This window comes from Sinocyclocheilus rhinocerous, unplaced genomic scaffold (genome assembly GCF_001515625.1).
Source record: "Sinocyclocheilus rhinocerous isolate Xijiao unplaced genomic scaffold, SAMN03320098_v1.1 scaffold623, whole genome shotgun sequence".
Classification (NCBI taxonomy): domain Eukaryota; kingdom Metazoa; phylum Chordata; class Actinopteri; order Cypriniformes; family Cyprinidae; genus Sinocyclocheilus; species Sinocyclocheilus rhinocerous.
This window is the reverse complement of record NW_015644631.1, coordinates 700,588-716,984: the sequence shown is the minus strand read 5'-3', so window position 1 is coordinate 716,984 and position 16,397 is coordinate 700,588. Positions and strand designations below refer to the sequence as shown.

At 36.2% G+C, this 16,397-nt stretch overlaps 1 protein-coding gene across 1 annotated transcript in view; it reads right to left on the bottom strand.

The window, feature by feature from the left end:
• Positions 1-16,397, bottom strand: part of LOC107758575 (single-stranded DNA-binding protein 2-like) — a 76,566-nt gene that overhangs the window by 41,161 nt on the left and 19,008 nt on the right. Inside the window, exons 2-4 of the mRNA XM_016576347.1 lie at positions 12,161-12,233; positions 10,274-10,335; positions 10,105-10,189 (exon numbers count right to left, since the gene is read on the bottom strand). Of these exons, the coding sequence (XP_016431833.1) occupies positions 10,105-10,189; positions 10,274-10,335; positions 12,161-12,233 (220 nt within the window). The remainder of the gene's footprint in view (positions 1-10,104; positions 10,190-10,273; positions 10,336-12,160; positions 12,234-16,397) is intronic.

Below are 16,397 nucleotides of genomic sequence, written 5' to 3'. Positions count from 1 at the left end.
CCACAAATAGATTTCCCAAAAGGCTTATACTTTGTTGAGTAAAATGAGCACTGCACGTTTCAAAATTAAAATGCAGCGCGGGTGTTTTTATATGAATGTATAATTGAAAAGAACTGACCGTCTTCAGAAAAGCTTCTATGTCATTTTCGTTCGTCTTTCCTGTAATGCCTGATAAAATAGCGTTTGTGAGCGCAGCGCTGATTAGATTACAGCCGTTACCGGGGAAACCGCTATATCTCCGCTCCAACAGCGTCTCCTGCTGGCGTAGAATGAATTAACATTTGCAAGTCTGTGGGAAACACTGGTGTCTGTCAGCAAACATAAACAAAAAGCATGCTTCAGAACTGTTTTGAGAAGGTGCTTAAGTTTTGAGCCATGTATTATTACTCTAAATTGGGCTACTACTACTATTACTATCTTGTACCCTGCAATAATCATTTACTCAAACTCACTTTTATGAGATGAAGAAAAAAAAAAGAAGAAAGAAAATCGGCCAAACATATCGGCATCATATATCAGCCATCGGCTGCCCTGATTTCTAAATATCGGCATCGGCCAGTGAAAAACCCACGTCGGTCGACCTCTAATTAATACTATACATAAATAATAAAAAAATATAATATATTTTTTAGAATAAATAAATAAATAAAGCAATGCAAAATATATTTTCAAGATATCTAAAAATTATTTATGGCTGGTATTTTCTCTCTTGACCTGCTGAAGTAGCAAACAGCTAATTTTAGACTGTGCACACAAGCCAGCACAACAAGCACAAAGTACAACAATAAACAGTAAGTTTAGTAAATGCATGTCATTAAGGAAGCAGTTGTGGATTGTTTTAAGGCATTTTTGTGGCTGTGCGTCATGCTACGACTCCTGCGACTCACTGCACGCAAAGTGTCGCGACGTACTGATGTCATTATGATCATTAATATCACAATCATAACACTCATCAATGGAAATCTGTTCAGTGTCATATCCTGCTTTGATTAATATGCAGAATCTCACTAATTGGATGCCTAATTAATTCAGCAGGGCATCCTGGAGATGCTTTGGGGCGACACACAAAAGATGCCTTGAATAGCATGCTGTCAGATGCACCATCATTGAATCACAGATAGCTGAAGGGTATAAAAGTCATTTCAAACATACAAATTCAAGACCTCAAGTGTTGAATAAATACTTAATATGCTTAAAAATAAAAAAATTAGAATTTAAGGGTAAACGGTGTCTGATAAAACGTGAAGTATTCGGGGTTTGTTCAAATCTCTAACCCCAAGTATGAGCAAACATGACTAACAACTCTGCAAAGTGAGGTTAAGTCAAAACAAATAGCATCAAAACTGCCTTTTAGGACTGTAACATATTGAAGGTATTCAATTATTGAAAGTGAGTCTTAGATGAACCAATGGTATTATTGGATGCAAATTTATTCAAAGCATATGCAAAACTATGAACTCCCGTCTATCAGCTTCTCATCTCTCTATTCCACTTCAGCTCACGTTAGGAGGTGTAGCCGGAGAAGATTCAGTGAAGTGGGGATTTTATTTGATATATTTTGCCTTAATTCTCCATTTCTGGGGGAGCTCTTGCTCCCGAAACATTAAAAATAAATCTTCTTCACCACTGAAAGAAAAAAATAAATAAAATTAGAGAGTGAAGAAAAGACCACCTGCATCTCCCAAATCCCATTCGGCATCGCTATCCTGCATTATGAAGGAGCTTGTCAGGCAGCGAGTGGCCGCCTGCCTCCTGCCTCCTCTTCCTCAGCCTGCCGACTCGCTGCTCATTCATCATTTACACAGGCAGAGGCAGCTGAAGCTCACATACTGACTCGCTGCCTCGTACCTCCAACCGACACCACTCAACGGCACTGCAGCAAAAGTTTCACAGCCTCTTCAGCCCACAAAACATTACAGCAACAACCTAAAACTCCAAAAAGTTAAAAAATCATTCATTCAAAATATATCAAATGCAAGTAGGGTTGTCACAATTCTAAATACGAATTTGGATACTACAATGTAATCTAATATAGATTTAAAGTAGTGTTGTTATCGTTAACTAAAACTACAAAAAAAAAAACAAAAAAAAAAAAATGAAATGAAATAAAATGCATATCTGAGATTGTGTGTGACAATCGCATCTGATGCATAATGCCAAGAGAGGAAGAACATTTGTAGAGCAGAACGCATTTAAACAACAATCAAAAGAAAGTGAGGCCATTTGGAAATCGTATTACAAGGGTGGCCGTGCACTCAAAGCAAACGTGTCCGAAACACGTGGCTGTTTTTTTGCGTCTTAATCCAGTTAAAATCACGGCAACATGAGCCCGACAGGAAACCGGGAGCAATTCAATCTTCAATTCTCCTGCTTATTAGGAAGCTGAGTGCTGGCTAGCGCAGAGCTTTGTGCTGCACCAGAGAACAGGGCCGCGCAAACAGCCGAACCCAGAGACGGCAGGCCGAATGCTGGGTAAACAACGACGACGCACATCCTCCCTCACGAAGCTCCAGGTTGGAGAAAACGCCGAAGCTTATCCCAAAGTCTCGTCTGTCCCTTTCCCAAAGCCCATGACAAAGAAAGCAGCCGTGAATACTGTGGAGGCCGATCTTCCTGCCAGACTTAATCCACGGAGAAAAAACCCGATGAGGATGTTTGGAGCAAAGAGGCGGCACGTTGACTTTGATCTGTGCAGAAGTTGACTTTATCGTGGGGGGTTTTGAAAGCTTGCCGTCTCTCTGTGGTTTGAGCAGCCAGCTGTTTAAGACGGGAGGAAACCTCCCAGACTCTAAACTCAAAAGGATGCTGAAAACTCTGAGTGATTGTACCGATCCAAACCATATATGATTTACATACTTCAAAAGCAGATTGTAAGAGGTTTAACACACACTCTATTCGTCCAAATCCAGACACAGTCTGCATAAATGTGTGACAAGCATCAAATCCCCATGGCTTGCATACTCCTGACACTTTTGGACACTTTTTATCTGCAGAACAGAAGAATGAGGACAGAAAATAATAGGAAACCAAAAAGAGGATTTCCCTCAAGAGCACCAGAGCTCAATGTGTCCTGAACTGTTAGGCCACGGATCCAACACCCTTTTGGCACTGGTAGTATAAACCACATACAGTGTCTGGGAAAAGAAAATACATAAAAACTACAGACAGATGGATATTACATCCCATTCGGTTAAAGGGATGGAAAATGGTTACTTGTAGCAAAGCATTTGGTTGAAATGTATTTATACTTATCAAGACTCTGTCATTCAGAATTGGACTGAGACTATTTTAAATACAGTTCTTGAATTTGAATTTAATTTGAACTGAGGTAGCAAACAAGATGCAAACTTGCTAATTGAATTTAAAGGGATAGTTCACCCAAAAAATACAATTAATCATCATTTGCTCAACCTCAAGTTGTTTCTTTCTTCTGTTGAACACAAGAAGATATTTTTGAGGAATTTTGGTAACCAAACAGTTGATGGTAACCACTGACTCCCATAGTATTTTTTCCATACTATTGAAGTCAGTGGCTACTGTCCTACTAACTTTAAATTAAATGTAAACACAGTGATCAGTCAGAATTTATAAATGTTGTGTTGCTCATAGGGCATGTGCACATGTAACACTAGTCACAGAATGTGGGGGAAAAAAACAGTCCATATAAAAAATAAAAAATAAATCACACAAATAACACGGTACAAATATGTAACTCCAACTGTCTTTATATTCACAAATACATTGAGCCTAAAGTAGAGGTCAGTTATCAGTTCTGCTGCAACAGCAGCGACACAATGTTAAGCAATGCCACTAGAAAGCTTTTAGTGGCCGTCATGTCATAAACACTTATTTCAGATGATCCACCGTCACTTAAGAAATGAGCTCCCCTATGATTTATATGATTGTGGTCAATCAATGGAAAAGAAAATTAGGTTTCCAAAGATCACATTTTGTTGGGGTTGGAAGTAAAAACCGTTTCCATTTTGAGCATTAGCAAGTTCATGTTACATATCCCAATCGACTTTATTATCATGAAGTAACCATGAGAATGGACACCAGGATGAATATAGGTTATATTATTGTGCTAACAATGAATGAAACTGGGGACGCCGGGCTCCTTTGCTCTCTGGGTTGGCCTTGGCACATGACATATCTTCTGCTAGCTCGTGTGACGCACTTCCACAAGCAACAACAGTATCAGGAGCATCCGAGAGCCTGTTTCTAGATATGACAACCACACACTTGGCTCTTATCGCTGAAAGGAAACCAGCGCCAGCGTCCTTATGGGACATTAGTCTTGAGCAGATCACATTAAACCCTTATCTGCCCAAGGATCAATTAGCATGGCATTCAACACCACTCGGAGGGCCCTCGGAGTGCATTAGAACTCCCCGACAGCCCAAACGAACACAGTGACAGGGTGTAATGAGGGAGAACAGACTCAGCCACCATGTCTGTGTATGGTTTTATACTAACTCCATTAACGTGACCACTGACAGAGAAGTCATTATGCTGAAAATGAACTGATGCAAGGCAGGCCGAGGCCGGGTCAAAGACCGCAGCTATGGAGGAAGCCATCCGAGGGCAAAAAGCAGAAGCTCCAGTGTGAGAAAGCAAAACATTCCATGTTCAAAATGCCATAACACCATACTACTCATTAGGCTTGCCGCGATAGACGGTGTTGACGGTGATACCGGTGTTAAGCCGCAACACCGGTTACGTCACTTGCCCACCGCGGCACCGACCCCCACCGTCGTTTAGATTTTTTATGGCGCTTTTAAGCTATTTAAAAGCGATGGAAAAGAGGGAAAATTCAAACGAACAATTGCTTTACGCCGGATTGCCGCTATTTTAAAGTGAAAGTAAAATGCGCACGCCGCTTTTACAAGCTATTTAAAAGCGAAGGAAAGCGAGGAAAAGAGGGAACGCCCCCGCCCCCGCGGTGATACCGGTATTACCGGTGTTGTCACACGTCGATTAACCGGTGGGAAAATTTCCTCACCGTCACAACCCTACTACTCATACTATTTTTGCTGTGTAATTATGAAGTGATAAATTTGGATTTGTAAAAAAACAAAAAGCAAAACAAACAAACAAACAAAAAAACAACAACGCATGAACATCTTGCTAAATATCTGCCTATGAAAATCATATTGATTTGGAATGGCATAATAGTCTATAAATGCAGAATTTTTTAATTATATAATTTAAAGACAATAAATATTATTTTGCATACACACACACACACACACACACACATATATATGTGTGTGTGTGTGCATGCACTGCTAAAAAAAGGTGCACAAACATCTTTCTACATATCTGCCTTTAAAAATCATATTAATTGAAACAATCATGGCAGTTTGAAAATAACAAATTACACAAATCTGCATTAAATATAGAAATGTTACATAAAATGCATAAATATGCATATGTTACATATTAAATATATACTGTATATATATATATATATATATATAATATATACATGAAGTCTTTACTAAATGTAAATGTATGTATATTTTTTGTATATGTATGTATATATACTGTATATATATACGTATATAAACACACACACACACACACACACACACATACATACATATGTTACATATTATATATATGTGTGCATGTGTGTATGAAAGTTTAAATAAAAATTGATGATGGTCCCTAAATTATGACAAAATTTAGAATTATTTTACGCAAAAAAAAAACCATTATATAAAAATGTAAAATAATATATACAAAATGTAAAAAATACATATTTATTTCTGAAATATGTGGACAGCTATCTGCTTGATAATCTATTACAAAACTTCCCTGTAGTTTAAACAGTACAGCATGGCGCTGGCAACCTCAAGATCATGGGTTCAATTCCCAGAGAAAGCAAGTACTGATAAAATGTAAATGCGTACCTTGAATGCCATGTAAGTCACTTCAGATAAAAGCATTTGTCAAATGCATAAATGCAAAGGATCAGTAGGCAGTATACAGTACACACTTCCCAAATAGTAGTATGCTAGTATGCCATTCAAAACACAGCCGGAGAGAGAACCATCCCGTCACATTTATTGAGAGAGGTGACATTTTGACCTTGTCTTGGAAAGTGACCTCTAGGAGCTCTCTTTAGATGTGTTCTCACTCCCTGAGGGAGGATGAGGAGAGGTGAGGGAAGAGATGAGGGCTTTATTCCCTCTTGCTGTGGCTTTTATTCTTAGCACTAAAGCCACTGCGCTGACTCTGGCACGTAGGATGGCACTGCACGTCTGCCTGAGCCTCTGATATCCTCCAAATCAAGATGCAAACAACTCCCCCGTGCAACTTTATTACATTGCCGGGAAAACAAAGCGTATGTGCAACACAGTCCAAACAAAATCAAGTCGATGTGAAACGCCGTTTTTTTCACAATGTTACATATTTTGGAGTGAAATATTTAATCAGAAAAAAATGAAGAGGACTGAGAATTACACTACTGTTCAAAAGTTTGGGGTCAGTAAGAATATTTTTGTGAAATAAATTATTACTTTTATTCAGCAAGGATGCATTAAAGGGGTCATATGACGTTGCTAAAAAAGAACATTATTTTGTGTATTGTTGCATCCAGTGGGGACATAATTACGGATTATAATGACTTATACTGTCTTTTTACGCATTGCGTTGCATTGCGTTGCATCGCGCAGCGTAAACATAAAACCATGTCAGCATTTGTTATCGGAGAAATAACAAACAGTAAATACAACTTAACAACTGATTTCTAGTTGTGTCCTCTTTTGGAAGGCCAGACAAAGTAGTTTCACTTTCATAACGAAACACACAGCGTCTTCACGACATGGCGGCTGCGGCAACAACAATACTACAGCTAGAATAAAAGTTACGCCTTCTTACGTGACGTTATGCAAATCTTCCCACAGTTACGTAGACATGTGAGGGCGTGTTTAAACGAGGCGTTTTAGGAGGGTGTGGACGAGTCTTAACTTTTATAAAGAATATCTCTTTGGGTTTGAGACTTTAGTCTTTGCAGCTTTAGGGATTTTATCTATTCACGAACAGCTTGTAACACTCCAAAGAGAAACGAAAACTTGAAATCGCATCATATGACCCCTTTAAATTGATAAAAAGTGACCGTAAAGAGTCATTTATAATGTTACAAAAGATTTCTATTTCAAATAAATGCTGTTCTTTTTAACTTTCTATTCATTAAAAAAGGAACAACAGTTCATAAAATTCCAAAAAATAAAACAGTCCATAAAATTATTAAATATTTTAAACATTGGTAATAATAATAAATAAATGTTTATTGAGAAACCAAATCAGCATATTAGAATGATTTCTGAAGGATCATTTGACACTGAAGACTGGAGTAATGATGCTGAAAATTCAGATTTGAGTCCAAACTTTTGAAAGGTAGTGTATGTGGATTGTAAAAAGTCCATTAAGTATCATAACAGAGTACTATAGAGCCAGACAATGGATTTGTAACCATACAAAGTCATTACACTTTGACAAAAAAACTATTTTTTCTTTTGGAGTGATGTGTACCAATGATGAAACATTGACAATAAGAAACAGAAATGCGTATTTATAAAGCAAACTTCATCAATTTTGAGTTTTTAAAACCACAGTCATTTGATATGGTGCATCACAGCTGTAAAGTGCATTTGCTGTACATTGGCAATTAGTCACAGAAAGCCGGCGATGTATTGGACGGAGATGTTCTCGTTTAAGAATCTAGAGCTCTCTGTAATTACTCCTGTTGTGCCTACACTCCAGACGCTCTCAGAGGAAATTCAGCTAATTGGTGCTGGAAAGAGAAATGAGTCTGGGGCCAAACCAGTGATCTCCTTTACTCGCCTTCTAAACTGCGCTTTTGAGGTGCACACAACAGCAGACAGCGCGTTTGGGTGAACGTAGTCGGATCTATAATTGAACATTTACATCATCCTCCGAGGTGAAACGAGGAAAGCCTGAGCTCCTCTGCGCTCTTGTTTTATGAGAGTTAAGGTGACCAGCAGCCCGAGGTACACAGGAAATTGAATCACGCTTCCTTCCTGTAAGTCCTAGCAGCATTTGGTCTTACTCAGAGCACTGAACTGCAAAGAATGAAGCCACAACATCACCATGCTGATGTACTGCGGCCACATGGGAAATACCATTTGCATTGTTAAAAATATCAAATGAACTGATAAACATCCGCTTTGTCAAAGTTCATCTATCTTTCTAGCATTCTATCCATCTATCCATCTTTCTAGTGTTCTATCCTTCTAGCGTTCTATCCATCTATCCATCCATCTCTTCATCTATCTTTCTAGATCCAATCCACCATTTTGCTTGTGTGCTATCTTTCTAGTGTTCTATTCATCCATCTTTCTATACATTTATCCATCCATCCATCCATCCATCCAGATTCATTCTTCCCACTGGTCACTCTGGTGCGACTTACTTTCTCAGTTGGTCACACGAGCACATGATTTGGTTGCACTATTTATTTTATTATATTTATTTATTTATTTTGCTACAACATGGGATTAATCAATGCATGCTGATGAATATTTTTTTCTTTTATCATAGTTTATAGTTATATGCTAACAAAAGTGGTTAACATTCAACCCGTTCTTTTTCATCAGTATTATTTGTGATTTGAATTTTGTGAATAGAAGTTCCTCTTTTGCTGTGTTATAAGCCGGGCATCAGATGCTTTCACTTTCACTTTCGAATTCGTTTTAAAATGAAAACAAAAAGAAAAGTAAAACTAAACTGGCTGATGATAACTGTGCTTGCATGTTTTTTTTCTCCAAGAAAACCAACATGTTCACCTTCTCTAGAAGAAAAGAAGCAGTCTTTTACTTGACCTTTGCGCTCATGCTGACGCGTCGAGTATAATCCAGGCTATACACCAAAGCGCTCACACTTTCTCAATCTCTTCACATGATCAGTGAAGTCTGACTCCTGCTGAACTGTGCTGTGGCTCTGCAGCGCTCGCTGTATGGAGCAGGGCAGACCATGCACTCGCACAAATGCGACCACGCAAATTTTAACTCGCACATTCTCAGAAAATTGTTGCATATGGGACCATTTTGGTAGCAGTCTAGAGCCCTGCCATCTCTTCATCAATCTATCTATCATTTATCTTTCTAGTGTTCTATCCATCTATCCATGCATCCATCCATCCTCCATTTTTTTAGTGTACTATCTTTCTAGCGTTTGATCCATCTATCTATCCATCCATCCATTTTTCTAGTGTTCTATCCATCTATCTATGCATCCATCCATCCTCCATTTTTTTAGTGTACTATCTTTTTAGCGTTTGATCCATCTATCTATCCATCCATCCATTTTTCTAGTGTTCTATCCATCTATCTATGCATCCATCCATCCTCCATTTTTTTAGTGTACTATCTTTTTAGCGTTTGATCCATCTATCTATCCATCCATCCATTTTTCTAGTGTTCTATCCATCTATCTATCATCCATCCATCTTCTAGTGTTCTATCTTTCTAGCGTTTTATCCATCTATCCATCCATCATCCATCTTTCAAGCGTCCCATCCATCTGTCCATCCATCTTTCTAGCTTTCCATCATCTATGCATCTATCCATCCATCCATCTTTCTAGTGTTCTATCTTTCTAGCATATCTATCTATATATCTACCCATCTATCATTCATCCATCTCTATATCTTTTTAGCATTCTATCCATCCATCAGCAATCTAACATTCTAGTGTTCTATCGTTCTCATGTTCTATCCATCTATCCACCCATCAACTCATCCATCCATCCATCATTCATTCATCTTTCTAGCATTCCATCTATCCATCCATTCATCTTTCTAGTGTCTATCTACCCATCTATCATCCGTCCATCTCTCTATCTTTCTAGCATTCCATCCATCCATCCATCCATCTTTCTAGCATTTTATCATCTATCCATCCATCTATCATTCACCCATCACTCCATCCATCTTTCTAGCATTTTATCATCTATCCATGTATCTATCTTTCTAACGTTCAAACTTTCTAGCATTCCATCCACCCATCTGTCCCAGCTCTGAGCTTTAACTACTATGCCACACCATTCATCCATCCATGCACTGTGAGAGTAACTTACGTAGTCGTGGAATGCCTTGGCTTCACTGGAATGCTCACAGGTTTCTCTCCTTTCAGGTGCCGCACAATATAAATCCCAGAATACACTGCAAACCACACAGGAATGAATGAAGCAGTTGCCATGAACAACACATCAGCACATGAGAAACATTTAACAATGCCAATCATACCACCACCATGAATGTAAGAATCCTGGAGGTTCTCCTAACGTTATGTTCTTCTCCCATCTTATCTGGGGAGAAAGTTGAGAAATACATTGTAAGACTCGTTTCACAGTAAGACTACTTTCCTTTCATTAAATGCCCACCAGCATGTTTTTTTCTAGTCAGCCAGGCTAAATAACTGGTCAATATTTGGCGAGTCCACTTTGCAGAGGCTGTGATTCCCCTTGTATTAGTTCCAAAATATAAAGACATCTTTGTTAATTGATGATGCATAACTGTTTTCAAGTGTAATTTTTGAGTAAATATGTATGATTTGTAAAATCTGTTTAATTTCAGCAACAAAGTGGAGTCCAAAGGAATACCATCTCAGGTCAAATTTAATACAAATTATATTATCAGCTATAATAATTTGAATTTTAAAAAAATTCATAAAAAAATAAAATTAAAAAATTAAAAACAAACAAATAAATAAAAATAAAATAATTAATTAATTAATTTTTGCCTTCTTGATTAGTAACCTAGAAATAGTCCAGTATCTTAACTATTTATTCTTATTTTTATGTCATAACTTTTCTTGGTTTGAGATCTTTCAAAATCCCAAAACTTTGTTCATTTCCAGGTTTACATAGGATTTTTATTTCTAGATTTTGTTCAGAAGTCGGGGTCAAGAAGTCTCTTATGCTGACCAAGGCTGAATTTATTTGATCAAAAACACAGTAAAAACAGTAATATTGTGAAATATTTTTATAATTTTTAATAACTGCTTTAAAAACTGCTTTAATTAAAAAATTTAATTTATTCCTGTGATGCAAAGCTGAATTTTCAGCATCATTACTCCAGTCTTCAGTGTCACATGATTCTTCAGAAATCAATCTAATACACTGATTTGCTGCTCAAGAAACATTTCTTATTATTATCAATGTTGAAACCGTTATGCTGCTTAATATGTTTGTGGAAACTGTGATACTTTTTTCAGGATTCTTTGTTGAATAAAAAATTCAAAACAGCATTTATTTGAAATTTACTGTCACTTTCAATCAATTCAATGTTTCCTTTCTGAATAAAAATATTAATTTCAACCACATTCATCCACTAGTACTAAACTAGTTTAAGTGTATGTTTTACATTATTTGTAGTACATTTAAACTGGACCAAACCTGCTGTTTTGTTTTGTGTTTTAAACACACTTCTCTCTTCTTAGATACAAAGTAGCTCACTTAAAATAGTCTAGTCTGAGACATTTGGACAAGTTAACCTTGCAAATCTGAATATATCAGGCGACTTGAAGTGCCTGTCATTTCTTGTGATTGGCAGAGCTTTAGAATTAGAATGACAATCAGAAATGGTGCACTAAATGTGTATTATTGCGTTTTCTCAGATGGCTTGTACTCTTGAGTGTGTATGACTCATATGCAAATAATGGTGAGACTATAAATATTGAAGCGGTGCTTCAAAATGTCATAGTTTCCTTCACATAGATAAATCCCACAATGCCTCAGTAACACTGAAAGGAACTCATTCAGGCATAAATGATTGTGATCTTCCTTAAAAGCACTACATGGCAAATAAAACACAGGATTGTGAGCAGCTGATATAACAAAGCAAAGATGCGCTTTTCTTCATAAAAAGTGAAATGAGGTGATGATCAACATGCCAGCACCGCTCCAGCATTTCTGCTGAAACTATTTAGTTGTTTTTACAGCGATGCACTGACTCTCCTCCAATCTCATTAAGTGGACACCAAACATCAAATGTGTCCTGCTTGCTCAGCATATCATCTGCGTGTAATTAAATTAGCCAGAGCCCCAGGGGGGCGGGCCGATGCTTACGAGGCCGTGTGCCTGGATGGCACATCGATAAGCAGGAGCTTAAATAAAACCCTGACTGGCTCACCTCTGACAGGAAGGTCTGTGCCGACTTCTGGGCTCCTACATGTAACAAGTACTCGTACACGTAGAGCGCTAGCCTGCGAAACAGACAGAAAAACACACAAACACAATCTCATTAATTCATATAACACTATGCTTTATAAGCATTCTATTCTATTCAGATATTAGGAAAATAATGCTAATGTACATAAATAGTTTTAAAGGCTACATACTTTGGATGTCAAGTCTTAAATTTACAGATTAAACCTTGTCACTGTTCAAAAGCAAGTATCACAATACCTGAAATCTAGAGTAGAATAATATGTTTATAAATACAAATATTATTATGATATTAGGTCTGTGAATAAAATAATAATTTTAATTAATAATTAAACTCAGTTTTCACAATCCCCAAATTAATGACTCAACATAAAATAATATAATTATTGAATTGCTAACATAATAATAATAATAATAGTAATTAGAAATAATCAGAATTTAAGAAACTGTTACAAACCCATCTTTTTAAAATAGCTTATCTTGATAAGTTTGATATCTTAATTTTTCTTGTATTGATTTCTGTAATTTTCGTATTTTTACTTGCTTTTACTGTTTGCAGCACTTTGGGTATAAGAAAAGCACATTATAAATAAAATGTGTGGTGATGATAATAATAATAATAATTATTATTATTATTATTTTAAATTATTATTATTACTATTATTATCATTGTTGTTTTTGTTATATAAATTATTAATTAAAAGTTAGCCACAAAAAAGTGAGAAACACATTAAGAAAATAAAAAAATATGCTGCATTAATTGCAAAATATGTTAAACAGTCCATATTAATTGGACCTTTCTGTGTAATACTTTATACCGTGCAAATGCTAAATTATTTTGTGATTTAAAGGTAAAATCAAGCATGCAATTTTAATAATCTGAGTTACATGTAAAAATTGCATAAAATCTGATTTATTAACAATTTATTTCCATAAACTGAAGTGGCCAATTGGAACAGACTATGTCAGATTCAGTGTAATTTTTGAAAGTTTCAACAAATAAACAGCGTTACATGATTTAAGGTATAATCCATGGCTGAAGCGCAGATAATGGGGGACTAGTTCAAATTAATTCACATAAGATTATGCTCTAAACCTTCTAGTCTAGTCTCATCTATTCAGATATTAGAAAAAATATGATTTATTGCCATATACCAAAGTGGCCAAAATTAAAACTGACAAAGATTCAGTGTGATTTTTGCTGTTCAGTGTCATCCAAAAAATATGTGAGGAGGAAAGCAATTTGGACCACACAGACTGTCTGAAGTATGAATCAAAGTTTCCAAAATCAACAAATTCCAAGTTTTACCCCTGAAGAAAACATTTTTCTTTTTTACTTAAAAGTTTTACTTGCCGCTGCAAGATTAATCTTTAATGAGCCGAAAAGAACGCATGTCACGCATGTTCATCAATTTGCACTGGCTACCAGTAGCTGCTCGCATTCCGAGACTTGTCATTTGCACTTATATATTGTTGCTCTTTTGTTAGTTTTGACTGCTTTTATTGTCCTCATTTGTAAGTCGCTTTGGATAAAAGCGTCTGCTAAATGACTAAATGTAAACATAAATGTAAAAGCCATAGTGACACTTCACTCTTGCAAGCATAAAAAAAAAATGAAGAAACCCGTGTAGAAAAGGTCAGGCTAGAGATTGCACCGGAACAGTGAACACCACAGAAAGACAAACTTTAGATGCAGATCAGCTTTCCTTATGCCGAACGATCTATCAAACAAAATGAGAGTTCAGAGGCATCACTTTGCCTGTCAGCATAGGCCAAAAAGTACCATTTCCTTTGAATGATGAACATGGTGACTGGGAGAAGAGAGAGGCATCCACGTTCATTCATCGATCTGCATTTTCAGATTTGATCACTTGACTCAGCACGGTTCATTTGAGGCCACCGCAGCTCTGTGCCTCAATACGAAATATTCACACACATCCTAAACCTCAGTGTGACATGTCTTTAACACCGGTTGAGAGTTAATATAACAGCTAAGGTATTGCCAGGTGGTTGCTAAAGTCTGTTTGGTTGCTATGAGGTTACTAGGGTGGCTATTGACTGGTCCAAGTCAAATGAGCTCATTCAAAGTCTCTATGATCCAAAGATGTGCCTCGGGCTCCTCCCTCAATGTAAATCTATGGGACCTTTCATAGATTTACTAGCACAGCATGGTATGATTTGAGGTATAATTCATGGGTGAAACATCCATAATGGGGTACTAGTTCAAGTTAATTCACATTAGATACTCTATAAGCATTCTAGTCTAGTCTAGTCTTGTCTATTCAGATATTAGAAAAAAACTATGCAAATGTAGCTGAATAGCTTCAAATGACTTTGGACTTGCAGTCTTAAATCTACAAATTAACATTAAAACTTGTGTTGTCGCTGTTCAAAAACAAATATCACAATATTTGAGACCTAATGTAGAACAATAAGTTTACAAATATATTTATATATTCAATTATATAATAATATATATAATATATTATTATAATATTAGGACCATGAATAAAGATTAAACTAACACATTAACACATAAAATCCCCAAGTTAATGTCAACTTTTTTATTATTTATTATTATTATTTAATGCTAGCCACAAAAAAGTGAGATAACATTAAGTAAAAAAAAAAGTACAATAAAAGATTAGATGCTGCATAATTTTATAATGAGTGGTTAAATAATGTAAATAATTTAAATACTTATAAATATCAATATTATTATGATATTAGGGCTGTGAACAAAGAATAAATAATTAAACTCACAGTTTTCAGTGTAACACAAAAATCCCCAAATTAATGTCAACATAAAGTAAATGTAATTAACCTAAATGCTTTAATAATAATAATAATAATAATAATAATTACTATTATTATTATTATTTCATGTTAGTGACAAAAAAGTGAGAAAACATTAAGAAAAAAAAAAAATAATAATAATAATAACAACAACAACAATAAATGATTAGATGTTACAATTCTATAATGGGTGGCTAAATAAATAATGTAAATTTAAATAATTGGGGATCAGTAAAGTTTCATTCTTTCATTTAGGTTTGTAAACCACTCATTTTAGTGCAATATATACTAATTTGCATATATAATCTAATATGAATATGTTTCACAATCAAATGGACAATTAATACAGCATGTAAAACCAGAGAACAGCTCTTTGATCAGGTGAGTTTGGCCAGTATTGACTAGTAGTGATCTTTGCATTTGATTTCAAACAGTTGATTTCAAACGCCCCCTTAACCTTGAGTGTCAGATACTGATTAACAGACAAGACCGGTAAAAACTGATTTATCACACATCTAATTTATCCTTCCCAAACCATCAAGAAACTTTGATGTCCCAACATCTCAGTTTGAAGGCAGCACTAATGACATTGAGTGAATGCAGAAGCCCAGTAGACCACAGTGCATCATTTTAGAACAAATGCAAATGAGTTTCACAAGCAGTTTGCACTTTCTGTCATTACCAGAGCCTCGTACACTGAGTAGCCGGTCGGAAATATGCCACCAAACGAATTCTAATGAATGACCAGGACAGAGCTTACACAAAGAGATGTGCGTCCACTTATCTGCACCTATATAAGAGCGTGTGGAATGTGACCAATCGAGGTAGAGAAATGAATGAAGAGAGAAGGAATATCAGAGGAACAAAGAAGCACGAGCAGGGCTATGTGGTGAGGATAATAACTACGGATACTGACGCAAACAGCAGAGAAGATGAAAGGAGTCGGGTGGGTGGAAAAGTGGGGGGCAATTAATACTCCAGAGGTCTAGAAACTTTGGTAATGTCATGGTGATGGGAATGACGGGGGGAGAAGCGCAGTGAAAATACCCCCTAGCAAGGCTGCAGAATGAACTCAATAGAAAACTCAATGTCTCCCTGCAAAATACTGAACAGAGAAGCTCACAGAACGTTAATCATCAAATAGACAGGCCTGTTTCTCTATATATACATAGAGGCCTAAGAAAAATATTATAAGTATTATTACAAATATTAGAAATATGATTGGATGAGCCACATATGTATTCATATATATACTGTATACAGATATGTGTATATATAGCGCGTTACAATGGTGAGGGAAAAGCTCCGTGTATTGCGTGTAATCACATCCATACAATTTATGATCACAACAACAACAACATTTGTCAGGCATCTACATTGTCATCTGAGGAGATTACAAAGATTAA